We start from the raw sequence: 25,643 nt of genomic DNA, 5'->3' as shown, positions 1-25,643 counted from the left end.
CTCCTGACAGGTGTGATATGATTAAACAATCATATCTGGCCTGATATTTGGAAAACTAATTGGTAAAATTGAAGTTTTTCACTTATACCATTACTATAAACATGTAACAGCAGTTTTCTCCTCTAAAAGTTCCGTCTCCTACTTCTCTCCTTGGCAGTGGGGTTTACTTCCAGGGCACCACCATTGGCATGGCACCCATTATGAGTATGTGCACTGCTGAGCAGTCTGGAGGTATTGTCATGGTGAGTGTAAAATCTTCCTACTACTCCCAGCATGCCTCCACCCTCCCTTTCCTCTGCGTAGCCTGATTGTATCAGTGTTGACATTGTTCAGATTCACTAGGCTAACACAATCCAGCCCCGATTTACACAGAAAAGGTGTTCATTGTTTGCTGGAAGGGCACTTGCAGACAAGCCTGCCAGGAAGTCTTGCTTTAAAACATGATGACATTTGTGTTGGCCCTCCCTTACATTAACATTACCACAAACATCAGCTTGCACATAACAATATGTAAAATGTGTACTCTTAGAAGGATTGCTCTGCAGGCACGCACACTGTTGCTATTTGAAGTCTAACAGTCGTGCAATCAATCTTTTGCGCTGCAACTCAAATGCCTCTTTCAGACCCACATGTTAAACTGGCTTTCTGTCAAGGTCAGCATTCATCAAACAACAATCCGTCGTAAAATTCTTCTAAAGCTGGACAGGTACTGAAAGCTTTGGTGACCTGGTGTTTCGATCACAAATGGAAAGAAATTCAGTGATACCAGTGGCTAATTGTCATTTCAGCTACTGGAATGAAAGAGAGGACAGTTATCAATGAGGGAACATGAGTAAAGGTGGGCGGAAGGTTAAACTGATGCTGCTCTTTTATGTGGTAATTACTAGACGTTTTCAGTGTGACTCTCCAGTTTATCAGTGATGTGTGTGGAGCTTCTGTTTGCAATGACAAGCAGGGGTCACTCCTGAATGAGTCCAGTGCAGGCTGAAAGTTCACTTTCTATCTATATAGCATCAAATCACAACGGCATTTGCCACAAGGTGCTGTGAGTCATTCTGTTAAAGAGAAACACTAACAATCAGGTGATCCACTATAAGCAACCATTAGGCGATGGTGGGAAGGAAAAACTCCCCTTTAACAGGAAGACACCATCCATCAGAAGCAGACTCGGCGAGGGGCAGCCATCTGCTGTGACTGTTTGTGATGGGATAGAGAAAAAACAAAGGATAGCATAAAGAAATGGGACAAAATGCAAACTATGTGAGAGAAAAGAAAAAACTTAATGGCATTCTCACCTGGGGAATGAAAAGAGTCAAGTGGAGTCAACTCAATGCTCAGTGTATCATAGGAGGCCTAAGTCTATAGCAGCCCTAACTATATGCTTTATGCTGTCTCCTAAATCCAAACTGGGAGCTGTTTCCAGAGGAGAGGGGCCTGATAGCTACGTTTAAAACCTCCAGGAACCACGAGAAAGCCTGCAGTCTGACAGCAAGGTGCTCTATTGGGGTAATATGGTACTAAGAGGTATTTAAGATTGTTGATTGATTATTCAAGGCCTTGTATGTGGGGAGAAGGATTTTAAATTCATTTCCAGAGCTAACAGGGTGCCAATGAAGAGTTGCTAGTAGAATTGGTGGGGCACAGGATTAAATCAAAGGACCTCGACTTTCGAACAGAACCGCATTTACATTTTTATGTGATGAATTGATCTATCTGTGAGTGAATGTCAGCTCTTGCACAGCATGCATTTGAATCAAAAATCCATTTTTACCCACGACTGTGTCGCACCCCTGGTGCACTGAATTTCGACACGTAGTAAATTAGCCGCCTGTTAGGCTCCTCTGCCTTTTACAGCACTTGATATCCGCGCCAAATCACAAAGCGGTTATCATCCCAGTGCCATTATGCCTCATCCCAGATGTGTCCCCCATTAATGGAGATGTTTTCCTCTGGCCGTGGCCGTACTGAGGATTCTCCAGATGTTTGGTTTCCCCATCACTTACATACAGCAGATGGTCTGGACCAAGATTAAAGGGCCACGTAAGCAGTTAGGGGACAGTAAGAGGAGATGAACTGTTTCTCAAACCGTACGCTACAATGTATTAATCTTCCTCAGTGCAGCCTCACTTTTTTGTTTTAGCACAATGCTATGTTTTTTTTCTTCCTAAGTCTTTTTGTAAATGATTTTTATGTGGTACATTATTGTCGTCTGAGAGTTATTTTCACACCCATCATAGCATTTCTTGGTTGCAACCATCTCCACAAATTCTCACCATTACAACAGCAGCTCGTAGCAGCTTCAAAGTAATGGCTGTGGCTGTTGACTCTCATATTACACTTTTTTTGTGAGGGAGCACTCAGCTATGAATTACACGTACACACACACACACACACACACACGCGCGCACAGTGTAGATGCACTAACCCACTGGTAAACATGACAGTAGCAAAGGAAAGTTTTCCCATCCTTGCTGTGAAAAAGCAGGGTGCAGCTCCCCATGATGCTGATCTTTAATCACAGCAGGAAGTGGTTCATCTTGTCCTTAACATTGACATATGACCTTGTCCTCGAGGGAAGCATGACATTTTTCTCATATAAGCTGCATGGCAGAGAACTATGGTAAGATGCACAGTAGTAAATTGGCAGCCTTTCTTTCCTTCCTTCTTTTTCCCTGAGGTTTGCTTAATTACAAATTCTGAATCTTGCACATTAACACACAGACATTTCAAGGAATATTACAAAATTCATCAGTGGTGTTTTATCTGCTGTCACAGATATTTCTGTATTTTCTTTTAGTTTAAACATTTATCCTAACATTTCTTTCCCATTTCAAGCACTCCTCATGGCAGAAGTTGGATTAACCAATTTGCCTGCTCAATGCTCTGGTCTGCACAGCATATTGAGATACTGGAGGTTTGTGCGTAGGCTCATCGGCAGCCAGCAGTCACCTACATTACTTATCTCTGTGTAAACCTGCAGAGAGGTTAATGTATTGCTTGGCATTAGTGGCACTCATACATAGGCATGCAGTGAGGAATCTGTATTCAGAGTCACAGCTGGAAAAAAATGCATGATACAGTCGGTGATTTTTCTCTTATTTTTTCTACCTTTGGGCAGAGTCAGGCGAACTGTTTTCCCTTTGTTTTCCTTCTTTATGCAAAATAAAGCTTATGAGTTACTGTTGCTTATATCATGTGTACTATACATTCATGAGATTGATATCAGTGTTTTTTTCTTTTTCTAACAGAAAGAAAAATAATGGTAATATCAGTTTCATTTTTCAGATAACATTGTGAGAAATGTATGCTGCCCATTAGTCTGTGCATGAAAATGTGTCTGTTTTGCGCCGAATGAAAGGAGATTGTCAAAACCTGTTGGTGATTTTCTTTTCTTTTTTTTGTTACAGTTTGCGGAAAATGATGTATTTTATCTAACAGCAGAATTTTGGCAAAGTAATAACACATTTTGATTGTAGTCATTTGTCATTGTTTACTACCATTCCCGTTCACCTTGGCACACATGCTTTATACACTACACTGACTTAATATCTTGGTTACCCTCCAAATGCCCCCCATCTCTGTCTGGCTCTTCCCACCAAGTCTGTCTATAAAACTAGCAGAAAGTGAAACTTCCTCCTCTTTCGCGCGTGTCATTCTCCATCTCTGTCTCCCTTGTCTCGCTTATCAATGCAGCACCAAGTCACACAGAGATAGGTTTATAGGGACTTCCTGCAGAAGCTGTCTCCACTGGCAGCAGGTATGATTGGGTCTGCAGGGGTAGTGGAATGGCAGATGAATTCCGGCCTCCATGAGGAGAATGAGTAATAGGAGAAGGACAAAAGGAGCAAGGTGGACAGTTACTGTTTTTTGAAACTGCAGCTTAAAAACGGTCTTCTTTGACAACTCTCCTCTTTTCTTTGCTTTTTTTTGTGAGGGATAATTCACTTCAGTTCACTTTTTTGTTGTTTTTCTTCGCTTATAGCTTCCCTAAATAACTTCAGGCATAGTCAAACGCACAAAATTGTACACATTTACCATGTTGGATTCACTTTTTTGTCCATTATAGGATCACTCCGACAACCCGCTGGGTGCAGCCGTGACTTTAGCACATGAGCTGGGTCACAATTTTGGCATGAACCATGACACCCCAGAGCGCGGCTGCGGCTGCAGGATGACCGTTGATCGCGGAGGCTGCATCATGACCCCCTCCACAGGGTAAGATTTTTGCCACCTTTTTTATTTTAATTGGGTTTTTTTAATCCTCAGTTGTATTACAATGTTACACTTGCATTTAGATTGTAGCTTTAAGCTGATTTGTCCCGCCAAAATCCATATGACATGTTTTTTCCCCTGCACCTGCATTTATCCATCTAGACTGTTTTGCTTGAGAAGCCCAGTTATTCTACAGTTATTCAGTGTAGGAATGTCTGCCTTCTCTTGAGTGTAATGGAAAGAGATAGTACTTGCCTTGTATTTCACCAAGTGCCAATAAAAATACTTTTAAACATCTCAGCAGCAATGTCTTTTTTTTTTTCCAGAACTCATGACCTAGTTACTCAAAAAGCAAAAAAAATGAAAACTCGTGAGCAGTTTCATGTAGGAACTATTTTCTTTCTGTTGTCTACATACACCAACCTAAAGAAGTTTGGGGCTAGCTTACATCAGCGCTCGGCTGAGGGGGCGAGGAGTGGGGGTTAATGTTTACATCCTGTCACGCTTAAACTAGGAAGTGCCTTTCAACGTGAGGATATGGGCTCTTTCTTCTGCACAGTGATGTTTGGCGTATTGTTCAATAAAAGAGAAAACGGTTCCGACATGAAGCTCCTCACAGCAAAGTTTGTGTATTTTATTTTTTCGTAACCGAGTCATGATTTCTGGAAATAAGCCCTGCTGCTGAGGGTTTGTGTTGTGGGTTTTTTTTTCATGTATTTTTGGCACCACAACTTTGAATCCCATTTAGTTCAATAGTATCAAGAGAAGGCAGACATTTCCACAGCAGATATTCTCAAAGCTGGGCAACTGACACCAAAATAATCTAAATGGATAAATATTGTTAAAGGCCAGGGGGTAAAATATGTCAAACTGATTTGGGGTTTAACTGTCCACTTACAGTTTAAGTGCTCATTCTGTCGTGTTCTCTGACAAATTAGTTTTTGAAAACGTGGCTTTTAATTTGAAAAAACACAAATTTAGATAAACTTTTAAAATTGGGACTTGGGTTTTTGCTCTCTGTTGTGGCCACAGCTGGGATACAAGATCAAAATGTTTATCAGCCTAGCTTCCTTTGTACCTGAACCAATCACAAAGCATTCACTGCAGTACTTGCATTGGTGGGTTTGTTTTCATCTGTACATGATGCTCCATTGTTTATAAGTTGATGAATGAGAAAAGGTTTAAATCACATCCACAGAGAGACACACATGCACACACTTTGGCCTGAGACTAGAGCAGCTGCTCTAGCATTCTGCTCGTGTTGCCTGGGTCGCTGAGATAACAGAGCTGCTGCAAGAGATGGACTCTGTGACTGTTAGTAAACAGCGAGCAGATAAGGCGAACCCAGAGCTCAATACCAGATTTCACCCTTGGTCTGGTGCCAGTCTGGTTTGTCTGATGGTGAATCCCGCAAGCCACAGATGAATCGGCATGAATACACTGTGAAGAAGACAAAACCCTGAAATGCATCATAACTGTTATTATTCAAATATTCTTATAGAGTTTCCAAACTACAAACAAAGAAAAAAAACTAAAATAAACCCACATGCCGACAATAACCCAATCTGTTGCACACATTATCTCTGGGGGAGTTAAATCATACACACATTGGGCTGTGGATTTGTCCGTGGAGAATATTGCAGGAAAGGTTGCCAAGCCTTATAAAACATGTGCTGTTGAAGCTTAAAATTAGATTCAGATAAACTTTGAAATGCTTTTTTTACAGCACACAGAACAGGAATATTCTGCCCTCCCCCATTACCTCACACTGAAAGGGCATTAGGAAGGGATGGTTTAATATGGGTATAATCACAGCTAACAATTGCAGCAAAGGGCAGCATAAACACAAGAAAAGTCAAGAAATTGAATAAAGACTGCACGTGGATAAATGGATGACAACACAAAACAGAAAGATTAATTAAACACAGTTGTTTGCAGTTTGTCGTGTATTTGAAATGACAGGAGAAACGGGGGCTCTGAGTTTGAAGCAACAAGCACATTAGGATGAATTTTTGTCTAAATAATTTTACTGACACTTGTTTTGACCTTTTGTCATTACAAACTAAGCCAAAAAATTTTTTAAATAATTTCTAGGACTAAGCAGAGACAAGAAGAAACAAACTGCAGACAATAAAATCCATGAAATCTGATAACAGGCACACAAATAATGTAACTTGTATAATGTTTGCCAGAACTGTTCCCAGAAAACCTGAATGACCTCTTACCATATAAATTGAAAGGAGGGAGAAGTTGTCAAAAACATTGCATTCGTGCAACCTCTGGCCTCATCCTGCTGTTTCGTGCTAGAACATCTATTAGAGCGAAACTTTTTAATGCAGTGCATGTCAGACCCCAGCATACTGACAACATCTTCTAGTGATGTCATGCCGAGAATTTCAGAAAATTACCATACCGCATTTTCTAAATAAATAAATAAATAACTTAATTAAGCAAAACCCCACTTATCAGCACTGTTACATTAGTAGTTGAGAGTGATGATCAGTGACCTTTTACTCTGTTACCCGCTCCTCTGTTTGCCAACCATGTGGAATAAATGCACACGCCTTGATCCGCTGACATTTTGCATGCCGATTTTGTGTTGATACACTGACACAATGTATCAATATTTAGCTTTTAAAATAATAATGTAACAGTGGCACCCTATGAAGCACTGTGTCCATGAACACGTGTCAAAAAAATTAAGGGAACAGTTTATCACAGGATAACATAAAGCCAGTTAAACTGCAGGGACCTATTTCATCTGCTTTGGTGTAAGTCAGGGGTCGGCAACCTGCGGCTCTGGAGCCGCATGCGGCTCTTTAGTCCTTATACTGCGGCTCCGCGTGGTTTGGGAAAATAAATTTGAAGTATTTAGCTGAAGTGTATTTTATTTATGTTAGTTCTTTTTTAACTTGTAGTTCTAAATTGGAAGATTATTGTGATATTGAAATAAAAAAATAAAATTATATTCTATTAGTTTTTCATCTCTCAAAATAAGCGTCACACTCGCGGAAGCCAGTGTACCCGCCGAAACGCCGTGCATTTATCAAGACTTTCAACCATTACTATTATGGATCTTCGGATCCACATTATGTCAGCAACTATTCTCCACTGTGAACTATGTTACAAACAAACACAGCTCATGCCTCACAGATGACAGCTTACAGTCCTGTGTAAAGATGAAAGTGACTTCGTACAGCCCTGATTTGCAGACGCTGTGCGCAGAGGTTCATTCCCATTGTAAACATGTCACGGCAGACCCGACGATTTCCATGAACATGCTTTTCAGCATCTCTTTATTGACCCCTTTTCACACACGGTTGCTGTACGCATATAGCCGGCTGTAGCTTTGCAGCTCACAGCCTGACACACACCAACACAACAGCATAGATAGCACAGACGTTAAGGCGGGGAGGCGTGATTGCGGTTGCCGCTCAGGTGCGTCCTCCTCCCCTGCAGCGGTGCTGCAGACCACGCCCCGCCACACACATTAACCTGGTAAAATACATATTTAGGCAGAATTTTGCAAATATCTATTTTTCATTTTTTAGCAGTGTGGCAGATGTGAAATGGTCGACTGCGTTGTGACAACAGACACGGACTGGCTGGAAACAGGGTTTATTCCTATAAAACAGAGTGCAGCAGCAAAATCAGTGTCACACAGCGGCAGCAGGCTTCTCCTCACCCAGTGTGGAGTCCGTACAGCTCTGCTTGCATCATATAAAAGAAAATACAACTTATCAAAATAATAATTTTCACAACCGCCACTTCAAAATCAAATATTACAGTGGGGTAAAACAGAGACAATTATGGAATCACTAACAATAACGTATAACATTCAAATTCCCATTAAAATAGGTCAATTGCATAATACATATTCAAACAACTTTTTAACTCTTCCCAACATGGCTGAAGATACTGCTCAGAGCACAGCCTCGGGACATGAGCTCATTATACACATAAAACAAAAACTACACATTTACACATACCTATAAAACAGAGTGCAGCAGCAAAATCAGTGTCACACAGCGGCAGCAGGCTTCTCCTCACCCTGTTTAACACAAGTCAGTTCCACACAAACGGATGATACAACAGATAAAGCGCAGTTCCAAATATCATTTTTCTCACTCAAAGCGATTGAAAACACTTTGAGAGCTTTTAACCCTAGGAGCCAATACTTAACAAAGACAAATACACCGAATTTATATGGATAATTTAGTACAGGGAGAAGAGCTACAGAAAGCGTGCCTCACCAGTGTGGAGTCCGTACAGCTCTGGCTAGGAAACCCCACACCCGCAATGTGGCCGCAGGTGGCGTTACACTGATTAATGTCCCACTTCAACAATGACACACGGGACCTCAGTTCCACAAAAAATAAAGTTCACACAATAAAAAAGTATAACCTATGTACAATACAGTTTTGAGAATGTTCACAATTCGTACATTATATCTCAGCTACATACTCCCCCCTGAACTTCTCAAAACCCGTTAGGTAAGGGTGAGCAACTGAGCGTCACATATAACATTTCGTAACTGTCAATGATCTGGAAATTCACTACCCGGTGATACGTGCAACAAATATGTTTCCCAACTCATGGGGAGAGTAAACAGAAGAAAGTTGGCCAGACCCCCTAATGTTTACTCGCAAGAGAAAGTGCCTTATACACTATCCTGAACAAACAACACGGTAACAGCTACTATATGATGAATAGTACTCTGAGCTGAAGACAATCTCAAAATAGGTGTTAACATCTGACATGAAAATCACCCAACATATAAAACAAGTAGCCCTCACAGAAACAAGTTCTTGGCAAAGCTGCTCACTACATTGCCTGTTTGTAGGTTTCTTTGCTTCATAGTCTGGATTAACCTATTCACAGGCTTCACTATTCGACCCACTCTCGTCCTGATCTGGCCTGCTGCATTACTTGGGGGTACACCACCATGTTTCACGAGGCTCCCAACCTCGCTGACTGGCTGACTTTCAGGGTAACTGATACTTGGTAGTGTTCCCTCCTCAACTGGGGTAGTGCAAGCCCTGCTGTTGTTGTCATCACCTACTTCAGGGTAAGCAGCTACTTCACTACTGGCACTGTCACTGTCCTGATGCTCCTCATCATCCAACTGCGCACAGACACTGTCTCCAATACTGTCACACTCTTGGGGTCCTCTAGGAGCCGGGACACAGTCATCCGTCATCTGAGCCACCCAACGGGCTGTGCGTTCAGTACAATCGTCCTCAGGATCAGCGACAGGGGATTCTCCATCAGATTGACTCTGCTCCTGGCCGAGTTCTGATTCACTGGCAAAAGACATCTCTGGTTCGCCCTCGGACTCTATGGGCAGGAAATTAGCCTGCAAAAGCAAGTTCCTATGGACAACTTTCTCCTGTCCACTCTTGACGTTCCTGATGCGATACGTGTGGCATGTGGGGTTCTTGGAGATCACAGTGTAGATGGTCGACTCCCACCTATCAGCTAACTTCCTACGACCCCGTTCGCCCTTGTTTGCCAAAAGGACACGATCTCCTTCCTCAATGTCAACACCTTTCTGCTTTTTGTTGTACAGGTCTGCTTGACGCTGCTGACTAGCTCCGGTGTTAGTCTGGGCCAATGCAAGTGCTTCTCTGAGGTCATCTCTCATCCTTTTTACATAACTGTCATAGTCTGTTACATCATTGTCCCTTGCAACATTGTGAAACATGACATCCACTGGTAACCTGGGGATACGCCCGTACATTAGGAAGAACGGTGCGTAACCAGTGGACTCATGAGCGGTGCAGTTGTAGACAAAGGTCAATGTCTGCAACATCTGAGGCCACTTGTGCTTCTCCCTCGGAGGTAGGGCTCTGATCATATTTCCCAAGGTCCTGTTAAACCTTTCGGTGTGACCGTTACCCATAGGGTGGTAAGGTGTCGTTCTTGACTTCTGCACCCTGGCCACTTGCAGCAGCTCTTGGATCAACTCACTCTCAAAATTGGCGCCCTGGTCTGAATGGATCCTTTGAGGGAAGCCATAGACACAGAAATATCTGTCCCACAACTGGCGCGCAACTTGTTTTGCCTTCTGATCTGAGCACTGGAAAGCATGGGCCATCTTGGTGAAATGGTCAGTCACTACTAGAACATCCACACTCTTGCCCCTGTGATCCTCTGCGGACCAGAAGTCTATGCAGACAAGCTCAAGAGGACCGGTAGTTTTAATGCTTTCAAGAGGAGCCCTCCCCTCAGGCTCGAGTGTTTTGCTGACAACACAACGTTTACAGCACTTGACATGCTCGCGAATGTCATGCTCCATGTTGATCCAGAAAAATCTCTGCCTGGCTAGGTACAGAGTTCTGCTTTGGCCCTGATGGCCAGCATCATCATGGACACCTGACAGGACTTGACTGATTAATGTGGATGGGGTCACGTACTGATGGCGCTTTTTGCCAGTGAGCAGGTCTTTGCTCACTCTGTACAGGATACCATCCAACACTTTCAACTTTTCCCACTGTTTCATCGTCTTTTGCGCTCTGTGCGACAGGTGAGCTCTTTCTCTACGTGATGGACGCCGACCACGTACGACGAACGGAATGACTTGAGACAGTGTCACATCTGCTCTCTGCTCCTCCTGTAGCTCCTGGAGCGAGAAGGCAGACAAGGTGTTCTGGCCTAGTGAGGGAAACCGATCTAGCTCTTCAGTCAACCAGGAGATTGCTCTCTGTTTTGAGCCTTGGTCCCACTCAGCATGGCCTGCGAAGACTGCGGAAACTTCATCATTAGTCAGGGAACAACACCCTAGGCTCTCTGCAGGGGCCAAACACTCAACACTTTGGTGGTTGGCACTGAGCCTGAATGCATCCTGAACCGAGATTTCTTTGACCTGTTGCGACTCCTCTAACAGGGTTGCATAGGGTTCAGTCATGAGTCTCTGACTAACACGGTTGTGAACGAATGGCTGCCTGCTCAGTGCATCTGCAACGACATTTTTACTGCCAGGAATGTACTTGATGCTGAAGTCGTAGGGGGACAGCTTTGACACCCACCTCTGTTCACATGCATCAAGCTTGGGCTTCGTGAGAATATATGTTAGGGGGTTATTGTCTGTCCAGACGGTAAAGCTATGCCCCTTCAACCAGTGGCTGAATTTGTCACAGACAGACCACTTTAGCGCCAGAAACTCAAGGCGATGGGCGGGATAGTTTCTCTGTGCACGGGCGAGGGCCTTGCTGGCAAATGCAACGGGACGTGCTTTACTCTCGCCCTCTTGGACTTGTGACAGCACAGCACCCAAGCCGTCCTGTGAAGCGTCTGTCGACAAGATAAATGGTTTGTTGAAATCAGGGTGAGCAAGCACAACGGAGTCAAGGAGTGCAGCCTTCAAGCGTTCAAACGAGTCAACATGCTCCTTCTTCCAATCACTTGGGCTGAGCCTCCGGAAAGAAGCAGCACCTCGGGCATTTACTTTCTTTCCTTTAGGAGCGGCAGTCAGGGTAAAAAGGGGTCTGGCAATCTTAGAACAGTCCTGTATGAAGTGTTGGTAATACATTACCATACCCAGAAACGACTTTATCTTCTTCTGGGATGGCGTAACCCCGTCCTCCATCATGAGATCAGCCTCTGAGATAGCGGTGATCGCCTTAACCTTGTCAGGATCGGTCAAAACCCCGCCTTCAGTCACAACATGGCCCAGAAATCTCACACTCCTTCGGAGCAGATGACATTTTTTGGGGGCCAGCTTCAGTCCATGGGCACGTAGTCTGCTAAACACAATCTCCAACCTCCTGAGAGCCTCTGCTTCATTGGGTGCATAAACAAGCAGGTCGTCCAGGTAGCACAGCAGGGTTAGGAAATTCTGGTCGCCAAATATGCCCATCATGAGACGCATGAAGCTCGCCGGGCTGTTGCACAGGCCTTGGGGGAGTCTGTTAAACTCGTAGAGCCCCATTGGTGTTGTGAAGGCCGTTAGCTTTTTGTCCTCCTCTGCCATCTCAATATTGTAGAAGCCAGAGGTGAGATCCATGGCACTGAAAATTGCGTTACCTCCCAGGGCTGCCAGACAGTCTGACTGGTGGGGCAAGGGATGGGCATCCTTGACTGTGCGTGCGTTCAACCAGCGGTAGTCCACGCATATTCTGAGATCTCCATTCTTCTTCCACACCAGTACCAGTGGGGACGCCCACTCACTGTTGGATTTGCGGATCAGCTCTCGCTCCTCCATCTCTGTGAGCACCTGTCGCAACTTGTGGTACTGCCCTGGAGGGACGCGCCGATAGGGAAGTCTGAACGGCCTGTCGTCAGACAGATGGATGCGATGGACAAAATCCTTTGCCAGTCCACAGTCCAGCTTACCCTTGGAAAAGACATCCTCATACCTGTGGATCAGTTGCAGTACCTGAGCCTTCCAGTGGTCTGAGACTTCACAAGAGTCGAGGTCTAGGTCCTCCAACCCCATCTTCTGCAAGCTGTCACGCAGGCTAGGGCAGGAGGGAGGGCTACTCTGTGCGTCGCTACACACTGTCTGGCTCTGGACCCTAAGGGTCTCACTTGGGTTTTGGTCAGAAGCCACTTCGAGATCTTCAACAGCTACACAAGCGGAAGCATCTGCTACCTTAGCGTTTCGTCTCAATGTGATAGGCTTATCACATGTGTTCAGGATTCGAACAGGGACCCACCTATCGCCACTCATAGAAACCACAGTTCTACAGACAATGACACCTTTTTTATGAGTTTGCGATTTTGGTGGTTCAACCAGAATGGCGCTGCCCTCGGAAAGGGGTGATGACGCTGGCAGTCTGCCCCATACAAGGTGCTCTTGCTTGGGGAGTAGAGTCACTGCCTGAGCTAGTTTGACAGTGCCAATGACATCTGGCATTTTGTCACCCCTCCACCGGTTAATGCCAGACAGCATATTCAGAAACTGCACTATTTCAGGCGCTTCTGCTGATTCGGGTTTGCTCAGGACTTGCCAGAAATGGGGGGACAGCCTGAAGTGTCTGAGGAGGTGTTTGATAACATTTGTCCCTAAAATCAACTGATCTTTCTGACCGGGGACCACTAGGGCAGGCACTCTGAACGTACAATCATACACTTCCATTTTCAACTCGCATATACTCTTGGGTTTAACCTGAACTCCACCACAGCCCACTAGCACAATGTCGGTACGAGCGTCGCTTAATTCCAATGCGACCCCAGCGCTCTTTAACTCTCGCTCCGCCTCTTCGCTCAAGGTACACGCCATGGAACCTGTATCAAGAAGGGCCTGCAAAGAGACTTTGTCATTCACCAATGCATTCGTGTAAAATAGGCTGTCTGCCTCATCAAGTCTTACTATATTCTGGGAAAGTACAACAGTACCAGGTGGGGCACACTTCAGGCTTTCTTTGTATACAGTCTGTATGTCATCACTGGGATTGAGGGTTTCACACTCTTCGCTCACACTGTCCCCTCTCAAGTGCAAGCACCCTAGTTTCCCTGGGGATTATTTTGCTGGGTAATGGGCTCAGCTGCTCTGGGGCAGTCTTTCCTCTGATGCCCAACCTCCAGGCAACCTAGACATCTCCTCTCTCTCATGCAGTGAGTGCGCGTGGAATGTGAGCTATTGCCACAAACCTGGCACGAAGGGAACCTGGCTGAGGCTAGAGGCTGTGGTCTAATTACGGGGTGGACAGGCTGGTTGGAGCGCTCTAACACCCTCTCCAGCATACTGAGCACGCGGTCTAGAGCACTTGGGTCTGAAGCGGCAGCTCCAGCAGCCTTACCCGGGCTGTCCTGGGAACATTTTACTGTACCTACTTGGGCATGGTTCAGTTCAAACTCAGGCGACTCGCTTGTGGTTGTCGCAGTGGCCACGAGGAGGGGATGGGGTCTGGCAGAGCCCAGGCTCTTCTTTTTTGCATGACACTCTCTTTGGTGTTCATCAATGGCTTCCTGAACCTCCATTACTGTCCATTTACTGATGGGCTTACATTTGAAAACACAGGCGAGGCTGGGATCAGGACAATTTCTGATAAACATCATGGCTATCTCTGCCTCCATGTTCTCCATTTTGCCTCCCTGACGCTGTAAATGCTTGTCAGCTGCCTCAGCAGCGATATTAAGCCTCACCCAATAGTCTACTGGGGTCTCTTTTGCAACTGCTTGGGTGGCATAGAAGTCAGCCAGTGGTTGACAGGAGCCAGGACTATCACTAAAATAACGCCTGAGTATGGCATAGATGGTCTCAGGGTTGGTCGCTACACCAGAACATGAGTTACTTTTCAAACCCACCTTAACAATGTTTTTAGCTCTGCCGAGGAGGTGGTTTAAGACTTCATCCACCTGCACGGCTCTAGACAACCCTCTCTTCTCTAAGTACACTTCCATCATGTCTATCCACTCATGAACAGAGTACTTATCCGCATCATCACCTCTGTACATAGGTGGGTCTTTGATATCTTGTCGGACCACTAAGTTCACTTTGGAGAGGTCGAGAGTGGTGTCAGGGCTCTTAACTTTGGGGGACTCGGCTGGAGCTGTCTGGTTTGGACCAAGTGGGACTTGACTGGATAGTAGCCGGCTAGCGATTGATTCACCTATCTGGGTTCCCAATTCACCAATGAGCTCACGTAGCTCTTTGTGTGTGCTGTCGTCGCTCAAAGCAGGGGTTGAGGACTGGCGCTCATGAGCTTTATTTCGAATAATGTCATCTGACTCTGCTGGCTCATCACGCGACATTATAGACCTGTCTCTCACTTCATCTGCCCCAGACAGTCTCCAACCTCTCCCAGCGACTGGCGTGAAAAGGTTAAAGGAGTCTTGGCCCCTACCAGCCATGTTGCTTACAGGAGGTTAGCAATAACTACAAAGGGGATCAGAAACAAAAGGAATACAAAAATACCTATCACTCAGAAAAATACAACACAAGTAAACACGGCTCAGTTAGACTCTAACAGGTGTAACTGGGAGAAATGCCTACTAACAGAACACTGGAAATTTTTTGCTGACCCACAGAATAATTTTACTTATATTACAGGTGTCGGAAGTGTTCAGCTCAACCTCAGCGATCGGCAGCGGCTGATCAGATGCATCCGGGTCACGGCACCACTTTTATGTAGCAGATGTGAAATGGTCGACTGCGTTGTGACAACAGACACGGACTGGCTGGAAACAGGGTTTATTCCTATAAAACAGAGTGCAGCAGCAAAATCAGTGTCACACAGCGGCAGCAGGCTTCTCCTCACCCAGTGTGGAGTCCGTACAGCTCTGGCTAGGAAACCCCACACCCGCAATGTGGCCGCAGGTGGCGTTACACTGATTAATGTCCCACTTCAACAATGACACACGGGACCTCAGTTCCACAAAAAATAAAGTTCACACAATAAAAAAGTATAACCTATGTACAATACAGTTTTGAGAATGTTCACAATTCGTACATTATATCTCAGCTACAGCAGCATAGTACTTTTTTTCTAAGTATTTTTTAAAAGTCAGGTCAAGGCTCCAAAAGCCCAAAGGCGATATAAGGGTGGCGGCTCACAACAGTTTTTCTTTGCTACATGGATCATTTTAGTTCAGCTGGGTGTCTTTCCTTTTGTTATATTTCTTTAAGAGTTCAAAATGTGTTAATTACATAAATAAAATGTAATTTTCTCTGTAGCACTTCATGGATTTCATAAGCAACACACCTTAGTTGTTCACACAAAGCATAAAAGTAAAAAACAATATATACAGTGTTATCTTCATTTTTGATGTCAAAAAGTTTTTGCGGCTCCCAGTGTTTTCTTATGCGTGGAAACCAGGTCCAAATGGCTCTTTGAGTCTTAAAGGTTGCTGACCCCTGGTGTAAGTGAAGGTGACAGCAAGTGTTCCCCAGAAAGAAAATGGTTTTGCAGACCATGTTTTCTCCTTATCTCTTCTGACTGATTTTCTCTAGTTTTGCATTTTTGGTAGTGTCCTTGTCAGTAGTCGTAGCATAAGATAGTACCTGGAGCCCATTCAGGTTGCACAAGTTGTCCAGCACCTATACATGCTGAAATAAGGTTTGCTGTGTCTCCCAGTCTAATCTTACGCGTGAGGAGGAGACACCAGGAGACAGACCCTTGCATCATGAGCCCAGAGAAGGACCGATATCTGCTCCTTTGTATGTCTGGGGGTACTTTCATTTGCACCAAAGCAACGGATTAAATGGGTGTGTTTACCAACTGGACAGACTGATGTCTGATGATCAAGCTCATAAGTGTTCACTTCATTTTTTTTGTAGTTTATTTTATTTTCTGGGCTAAATCTATTCAGCCACCAAAAAAAAGATGAGATTTGGTTAAAATGTGACTTCTAAAAGAAGACATCCCAGGGTGCCGCTTTAGTTTGCCGGGTCGAGTAGGCAGCCCAAATCCCATAAGGCCACCGCAGAGGCCCTGAGATGTTCTCTGCATGTTATTCCCCTGCTCTCTACCCTTCCTTTCCTTTTTGCATCACTGTCCTGTTCAGCAAAAATTACCCCAAAACACATCTTTAAATAAATGACAACAACATTTTTCTAAAAAGTTAAAAATTGTGTTCTTTATAAGATTTTATAAAAAACCTGAATTAACCAGCTTTCACCTTATCTGCTTAATTTAATGTGAATTCATTGCCCAAACAAAGTAAAGAACTAACTATTAGCTAAAGAGCTCAAGAGTCTCCTATTTTTGGTGGAGACCAAACTTTAGCTAAAAGGAGAGGACATGTTGAGTCGCCTTGTTACCTTCTCCAAATAAATGTTGCTCTCCACGTGCTGGCTAGAAATGTTTAGGATCATCAGTATTGTGTTTCTTATTATTCTGCTCCTTCCAAAGCCAAAACTGCATAAGTGCTTCAAACTCATAAAAAGTTTCTACATAGACTCCAATTAATTTGCATGTAATATTAAGGGTGATTAACTCTGTTGCCTACACAGCATTTCTGTCCTGACAGCATCCGTTCTGCAGCATCTGTCTCTGCTCGTAGTCTGAAGTTTGTCATGGGAAACGTTTTGCCAGCGTTTGCGAGCCTGCTTCGAATATAAAAATTATGAAGTTACCCAAGTTCAAGCATGACTTAGCCAGCTATCTCCTAAATTGAATTTCCTAAACTATCAGCCCAAATTCAGTTTCCTGTTAACAAAACCAATAATTTCACAAACCAATCTAGATCTCATTTCCCCCCATCACAGATCTGGTTTTGTTTTTTAATATTAGCAGCCTCCTTTGACCCTTGGTTCATATGCCTCCAGAATGTTAAGCACATCATTGTAAAGCAGTGTAGGCTGTTTGACTGTGTGTTTGGGATAGTCTCATGTTAGACTTGCTAATGGAGGAGAAGACAGGCTGCATCTAAATGACGTGATTATCAGTGACGCTGCCAGCTGCAATCAGGGCCAGGGCACACAGAGAGAGATCCGCAGAGAGGTGCTTTATGCATGGATAGACGGGCGGAGCAGGAGAGCTGCGGTTTCATTTGTCTTTTATCTCCCTCAGTGGCAAAGCAAGAAGGGAAGCACAAAAAGAGATAGAGGGGAGAGCAAAAGACAAACATTAAAAAGACGACAATGAAGGAATTATTTTGGGTAAACATGAAAACCAGTGACGGGCTTGTGAGCCATAGAGACTGGCCGTGGGAGATTTGTGTCTTAACAAGTGAAACTGAGGTGCTGAGGAGAGGAGAGTTTTACATGGACGTTTTGAAGCAGGGGTGTCTTCTTTAGAAATTGAGCCAAGAGTTGCATCATATGAACGTGGACAGAAAGCTCAGAAGTACTTTCCTGTGTCTATATGTGTTACTGGGTAGACTGATGAAGCACAGCAGGGGTACTGTGGCTGGATTTTGAGGCCAAGAGGTGACTGCTTTGTCAAGATAATACGAAGGACCTTGTGTGACTTTTGTCACTCTCTTATAAGTAGAAGAGCCCAAAACTGGGGTGAAGTGGGACAGTACAGAAAATCTGAAGAAAGAGAGAGAAAGCTGGTAAGAGTGCTAGTGGGTAAATGTCATGCGCCGTGGTGCGCGGGCACGAAAGGATCCAGGCGCAGACTCCGAGCTAACAAAAAGACACTTTATTAAAACAACGAAAGGCGACCCGGGGAAAGTAGAGAGCAAAACAGAAACTAAAAAATCCGGGGAAACAATGACACGAGGAAGCCGGGATCGGGACGGCGGGGGGCTGCAATAGAAAGGGGAGATGATTACTAGGGAGCCAGGAAGCGGGGAGAACATATCAGGACTGAGTTAGAGTAGGGGCTTACGATAGAACGGAACCGTGGGAGCTCGGGAGGGAAGTGTGGCAGTCCGTGGGGGCAGGAAGTCCGTGGAATGGCGAGTGGGCCAGGTGAGCGCCGCGAGATCCAGTTGAGCCGGAGGACAGGCAGGTAGCAGACGCCGAGTAGAAATCTGGACAGAAGTAGGCAGGTTAAACAAAGTTCCAAGCAGAAGAGAATGCACACTTTTCGTGGAAGTCTGGTTACCACTGTGGGGATGACTACGGACTGGCGTGGAGCATCCGTCAGCGCCGGATTAAGTGGATCTCCGTGTAATCACCGGGATGGAGAGCAGGTGTGCTAGTGATGGCCCAGCCCGGGGGTGTGGCTACCCGAGCATCACGCATTCCACAGACCATGACAGTAAATGTAGGAAGTGTGGCTTGTGCTTTGTTTGTTTTCTGGATTTTTAATCACAGTAGGCTCCGTCTGGAGTAGCAGCTTAACATTTCCCAAAAGGTCAAACATGTCTCTCCTGTTTAGCCTGGGCTAGATGCATGTCAGTCTGAAATGCAGTTTAGGAGAGCAGCAGAGACAGTCCAGTGTCAGTCAAAGGCCCCATAAACAGTAGAGCCCTTCATAGCCTTCATTTAACCAGTGCCTCTTCCGTCTACAGACCTTCCTAAGTCCAGCACCTGACTGACATTTCCTCATCCTCACAACCTTCTGACATGATCAGGCAGGAATCATCCGCTCGCCACAGTCCAAAAAAAGCTCCTTCATGTACTAAAGATGGTCTACCTTTAACTCACTACAGTGTCGAACCATTTTGTAACTCAGAATGAAAAAAAGCTACAATTTTTGCTCCTTTTCTTACCTTTTAAGTGAGCAATTTTTTTGTGTTAAAGGTTTCCAGCAGGTTTTACTGGAAGCCAGGCAAGCATTCACACCGTATTAGATCTCATCTCAATTAAAATCTTCTTAGACTAATCAGCTTGTGTGCCATTTTGGAATCTTTTAATTAAAAAAGGGTCGTTTAAAATGCTTTATATGCAATCAGTAAACTCAGTTTTTCAGGAATTCTCGTGTAAAGTAGCAATCGTATCATTTTTGCAGCCATGTATAAATCAGCCAGCCTGATTGCTCAAGTCCGACAGAAATCTAATCGGTATGCACTGTGCAGCGGTCGCCAGGAATCCTTTGGCCTGGCTAATTTCGAAGCACCAATTTTGTGCTATTAAGTTGCATTATTGGGAAAGTAGGCTTTAGTCATTTTGGAGCTTGAGCCTTACTGGGTTAAAAAAAATGTGACATGTCAATTTGTCGTGTCAATTTGCTGCTTTAGTTTTGACAATTCTCTGTACTTTCATTGAGTTTGACACTCTGTAAGATCAGTCTCATGAAATCTGTGTCAGACTGTGCTACCAGATAGTGCGGTGGTGAATGACATGTGCTAGAGATAATGAGGAAGTGGTGGAGATGTGGATTTTTCTGCCAGTTTTGAATCTGTTTGGTTTATATAAAATGTCGTCTGTCGTTGTAATTGGTCGTTTTACGCTGTGTTCTGATTGGATGGTTTGTAGACATGGAGCGTAGCGGCATTCACATTGGGATTATTCGGCTCTAAATTTCTGACTGCGTCTTGACTTTTGCTGCAGGCTGTCTTTAGTCAGCAAATCAGCCATCCTTGGACGTATCTTCCAGTGTAATCAAGAGTTGCTGTTTTGGATTTCCAGCCATAGATTTTGCTACATTTCTCTCACGAATGAAAACCTCCACTTCAAACAGGCTTAGACCACACAGTAAGGGGGAAAGTTTATTCCCCGGGCTTTTTAGAAATGCAACACTAAATCACTGTGTTGCATCTTTACGTCAATCCAGTGTTTCACTTGATAAGTGGGTCTGTCACTCATGTTGTGCATAAGGCAGATCACTGGATCACGTACATCATTAAGTCCTCTAAGTACCGAGTGACTGAACACTGATGAGTGGAGGAAGGAAGGGTAAAGAAGTTCTGCACTAGATTCATGCTTTATTCATGTACAGCATGCTCACACATTTAGTGCCTGCAGATAAACTGTTACCACCTGGAGAAATGGGAAAATCTTAATTTGCTACTTTTTTTACCTTCTAATCTTCCAATGCTTTGTTTATATATACAGTTTGTTTACCTGCACTGAAAGAGCAAGAGTTAAAAGGCCGATTGCAAAAACTGGCTTTTACTTAGCTTGGCCTTGATTACTAAGATGATCGTTGCTAGTTCCAGTCTTTTAAGTGAGTAGAGTAACACGTGTGACCATGGCAGTTACCTGGCACTGTGCACCGTCTTGCTAATTTGTCATATCTGATTTGCAGTGACTGTGGAGGATCAAAAGAAAAGAAAAGACAGGATGCTTGAAAGACCTGTACAGTCAGCACAAATATACTGGCTGCCATTCAGTCGAACTTGATAACAATCAAGTAAAAGCAGTGAATAAAATTATTATTCTGACCTGGGCTCAGAAAATGTTTTGAAGAGAAATGGAAAAATCTCCTGAGTGAATAAAGTAATGAAATACATTTTTTTACTAAAAGAAAATTCATCCAGCTTGCTATTCAAAAAATGTTGGTATACAGCAAAGTAATTGCTGATGTTTTAGATGGTTTAGCTAGTTTGATCAATATGGAGAGCGACCGAACAGATCAGGTGCAGCATTTAGTAAGTTCTCATCAGAATTAAAACCTCAATCAGCTCCTCGTCACTGCACACGTTAAGTGGATTTATTTTTAGCATGTAGAAAAACTGAGATACACTGTTGAAACTGCATTTCTTATTCTTATATGAATTAGGATTTAATGTGTAGTTAAACGTCTTTATACGTTAAACTTCTCAGCCTACTTAAGATCAAAGTGAACTGTATGTGGCCCATGATGGAAAATGAGTTTGACATCTCTGACCTACCTGAAGATCCCAGATTGCACCTCATGTTCATCTTAAAGTAATCTCTTGTAACAGAGGACTTTAAATAAATTGCAAAAGATAAAATTAGAATTCAAATCTCGAGGCTGTGAACAGACAAGATGCTGCTGTAAGTGTCTTTGGAGTGCTGATAGACGGATATGTGTTATTTCTATTTTTTCTAATCTCATATTCTACCACCAATGTGTCAAAACGTCAGGTAGAAGAGCATGATGAGGTCTAGCAAGAGTGGTGTGTGTCTGCAAAGCTACCCCAGGCATGCCTTTATCCATAGATTAGATCTGAACAAACAGCAATTAAGCTCAGGCAACAACTAAAGACACTAAATTACCAGGGGGACATATTTCTAACCCTTCTACCTGCTCTGAAATCAAAAGCTATAAGTTGAGAAATAAACAAATCCTCTCTTATAATAAAAGAGGCATGAGACAGAAAATTATACGTGTTGTTATTAGATTTTTATTAGATTAACCGTAACTGCTTTGCCACAATAAAAATACTAGATGTTTTCATCCCTCTCACTGATGATGACACTGCTACTGCTCGTCAGTGAGATGTATTTTCCTCAGTCAGAAGCAAAGATTCATAAGGCTGTACAACACTGATGAGATTAGGATCTTTAACAGTGTGTGGTATTCACATTGCAAATGACATATTTGCCTTTCAAACAGTAATGACAGCCAGAAAGCATGTGACTAATTAGATTTTGTATAACTCTTATGAGCAGCCAAATTAGTTCCACCCCAGCAAACTACACCTGGAGAGGGTGCAGGGCTTTAAACCAGTATTGTCCAGGGAAACCTACACTCTCTGCTCGGCTAATTTCTTGGACAGCGGAGCAGCCGTGTGGTCTCAGCTGTAATACTGCATACGTTTGATGTGGATCTGTTGCAAACTAAGATCTGCTCATTGGAGCCATTCCCAGAGTAGGTTTACAGAAAACTACTTGCATGCTTCTGTTGACCTTACTCGGTTCGATTTCCTATTATTGAAGTATTTTTTTACTATGCTCCTTACACAGAGCTGCAGAAGCAGTGAGGGTGCACAAAAAATATATAGAGGAAGAAACAATTTATTGCAAGTGCAGCAGAGATTTTAGCCTTAAAAACTTCACTAAGGACGTTTTTTTTTTCCTCTCAACTTGATCTTAGATTTTTTCTTATGTAGCGTAGTTTATTTAACACTGAAGAGAAATAATATATTTGAAACCACATTTTTAAGAGTTTTACATAAAGTTCATGAGCGAGCCACTGCACTGAAACATTTTCTCTGCTTCTTGCCTGCATCACATACCCAGTGAACAGTAATTTAATGTTTTCTTTTCCTGTTCACATAAATTAATTTCCGTTCTCTGGTTGAAAGTCGCAGACATTCACCCAGAGGCACAGAAACACTTGAGAGGCGTCGCCACAGATTCTGTCTTTGATTGTGCATTCGTGCTCATCTGCGTCTGGACAGGATGCCACTTTGTTGTTTCTGTTCATTGTCATAAAGAGCCGCATCGGGCCGTGGGTGACAGAGATATTCTCACAGCATCCTTGGGCACCCTGTCGGGTTGACACTGCATCTGTTGCCAGGATGGAGTGGGCAGCTGTTACCTGGAGGAATGTCAGCTACAGATTAGCGTCACAGCTCAATTATCAAAGCCCTGCTGATACACATCATTGGCCACGTTAGACATCACTTAAAGGCAGATAATTTAGAGCAATTTCTTGGCTCCCACTATGCCCGCTCGAGGTGCCCTTTACTTTAAATAGTCAAGCTTATAAATGACGGAGCGCATCTTGCACAGAGTTGCATTTAAATGGCTTAAATGTCATTCTACTTATTCTAACCCCCATCAATAAGATTACATTAGGCTCTCTTTCTAGCTCACGTTCACTGTGTAGTTTTTATTCTATTTTATTATTTAACCAGTGGGAGGGCTAATCAGTGTTTTTAGTAATGATAGCAGACACAAGCTTTAGGCTTCAGGGATAATAAAGTGTGTTTTCAGTTACGAGAATAATCAATGATCAAGCTTTTGTCTCAGACAAAGCATAGCTGTAGACACGCTGGTTCTCACTCCTATTTTCTTGACATTACATTTATCTTCTGGGTTTTTCTAATACTTTCCATGTGGGTCTAATTTGATCCAGAGAAGCTGTATTTTCCTCCATGAAGAAATGCTGCTGACAACTGTCCCAGCTTTTTCCATTAATGCCAATTTATTGAGAACAGGCTCTCCTTACCCCTCATGTACACTCCGTCTCCTTTCCTGAAGCAAGCCTGCGTTCTGTTATCAGAAGCAGACTGTGCTATTTACAGGGGGCTTGGTCTGCACTGTGCTGTGTGGTTTGAACTGCATAGCCTGTCTGTCCTTGATTTCATGCATGGTTATCCACACACAGGACAGCAGAGCTTGTTTTCTGAGTACCTTATGGTGGTAAAAAAGACTCTAACAAGTGGCTTACGTGAGCAGACAAGGGTGGACAGAGACAGGCTGATTGGCCTGTGGTGTGTCAGAAATGAAAGCAGTCGACATTCAAAGGTGAACAGTGTAAGTGTAGTGGAAGCAGCATCTTCACCCAGGAGTGACTGATTTTCTGTGTTCTTCAGAAATATATATATATATATATGTATATATGTGTGTGTGTATATATATATATATATATATATATATATATATATATATATGCAGAGTCCATTTCCATTGAATGCCACCACCCTTATCTCAAGCCCCCTCAGGAGGAGCTTCACTATAGTCAGCTAACAACAGTGAAATATCCATGCAGTTGCAACAGCCAAATCCCCCTTAGGCAAAGGCAAAGCATCACACATCCCTACCCCCCACCTCTGTCCACTGCCAGGCTCCACAAACATATTCTGTGTAATGTTGAATTTTCACAAATCTGCCCTGTCAAGCCTCAAGCTTTGCAGACAGCCTCCACACCCCGTTGCGTTTGAAGACCCCAGTCAGTCTATCGCTGCATAAGTACGTGTGTGACATGTTTCTTTCTGATGTCAAGCTTTTCAAGCATCCAATGCCAGCTCCTTTTCTCCGTGCCACGTCTGCCAATCCTCTCCGCTAGCCATCGCTCCCTGCCACCCCATATCCTCCTCTCGTCCTCTTTTTTTATTGAAGCTCGAGTGTGTCCCTCGATGAGCTGTGTGAGCTCTGAGATATCCATTTTACACCCCAAAGCCTGCCTTTCTCTGAGTGTTTTTGTGATGCTGTTCCTGTTTGTTTGCTGGCATGAAGAATGTAGCCGGAGTCTCGGTTATGTTGCTATTGTATGCTGGGTTGTAATGCAATATATCCTCTGGGTTGTGTTTTATTCTGTTAGCATGTTTACTATTCAAGCCTTAACTGAGAGTCCAAACTTGACACAGGGCATATAAAATGATTAAAATGTCTATTTTTTATTGTTTTGCAAGTCTTGAGGGTCATTTTGAACTGGTTTGTCCTGTTTTAATCATTCCCTGCCTTTTTCCTTTTTAGCCATTTGGGATCTGTTTAGATGTTTTATGTCACTTTCTTTGCGTCTTCATGGTTGGTTGCTGCCTCTTTGCAGGCTTTTTGCCACTCGTGACCAAATCTCTGTCCCCACTCCTGTCCAAACAGCAAGATTTTTATCTTCTAGTCCACGATTTATTTATTCCTGATCTCCCTCTAGTTTTTTTCCACTATTTGTCCACTCTCCTTTGGTCTGTTTCTGGCAACACTGTGCACGAATCCTTTCCTCTGTCCTACTTTTCTGCATTTTATTTATTTTCTTTTTTTTCAGTGTCAGTCCCTCACCTCCTTCAATGCCCTATTTATCTCTTTGGTTTGTGGAGTCGCAGGAACTCACTCCAACAGGAGGGGCCGTTTCCCCGGGCTTCACAGCTGTTATTGGCATATCACGCAGTTTCATCTTTAAAGTCATAACACTTTCTTCCTTTCTATAAGAAATTCCATTTCTTTCCTCGCTAAATTAGACGTTAGTCAGCACTTCAGGTAAGTGATACTAGGGAATGAAATTAATGCGGTAGAAATGATATGGTTTCGGGCTTGGTATTTCATAAAGGTTTCACATGCACACATGCTCAGACACAAATCATCCACATCCCAGCACACCACACCTCTTCCATCCAATCAGTTGCTTAAATTGTCCCTCTCTAACCAGGATATGACTCTTGAAAATGTAGCTGCCAGAGAAAATGTTTATATTGGACATATCAAGGACCATTTATGTATCATGTAGGATAGAAAATCCATCGAGATGGAGTTCATATAATGCCAGTAGACCATTAAATTTGTGTGAAAAGACCTCTCG

At 43.6% G+C, this 25,643-nt stretch overlaps 1 protein-coding gene and 1 long non-coding RNA gene across 4 annotated transcripts in view; one reads left to right on the top strand and one right to left on the bottom strand.

Annotated features, from left to right (window-relative positions):
* adam12b (ADAM metallopeptidase domain 12b) overlaps positions 1-25,643 on the top strand; it is a 100,242-nt gene that overhangs the window by 42,523 nt on the left and 32,076 nt on the right. For both annotated transcript variants that reach the window (XM_085477462.1, XM_085477461.1), the window contains exons 10-11: positions 158-242; positions 4,067-4,215. In XM_085477462.1, coding sequence (XP_085333588.1) covers positions 158-242; positions 4,067-4,215 — 234 coding nt within the window. The remainder of the gene's footprint in view (positions 1-157; positions 243-4,066; positions 4,216-25,643) is intronic.
* On the bottom strand, positions 18,231-18,802 carry LOC146695362 (uncharacterized). Of its 2 annotated transcripts, XR_014923574.1 has the most exons (3): positions 18,654-18,802; positions 18,435-18,579; positions 18,231-18,352 (listed from the first exon to the last, which is right to left on the bottom strand). It is a non-coding gene; the product is annotated as an uncharacterized LOC146695362 (long non-coding RNA). The 2 variants fall into 2 exon arrangements; XR_014923573.1 differs by having other exon boundaries at positions 18,435-18,802.

This window comes from Copadichromis virginalis, linkage group LG13, assembly GCF_057382275.1.
Source record: "Copadichromis virginalis isolate Kocher_CV1m ecotype Utaka linkage group LG13, C_Virginalis_male_GT1.1, whole genome shotgun sequence".
In the NCBI taxonomy this organism is placed as follows: domain Eukaryota; kingdom Metazoa; phylum Chordata; class Actinopteri; order Cichliformes; family Cichlidae; genus Copadichromis; species Copadichromis virginalis.
The sequence above is the reverse complement of the archived record's forward strand: the minus strand, read 5'-3'. Positions and strand labels throughout refer to the sequence as shown.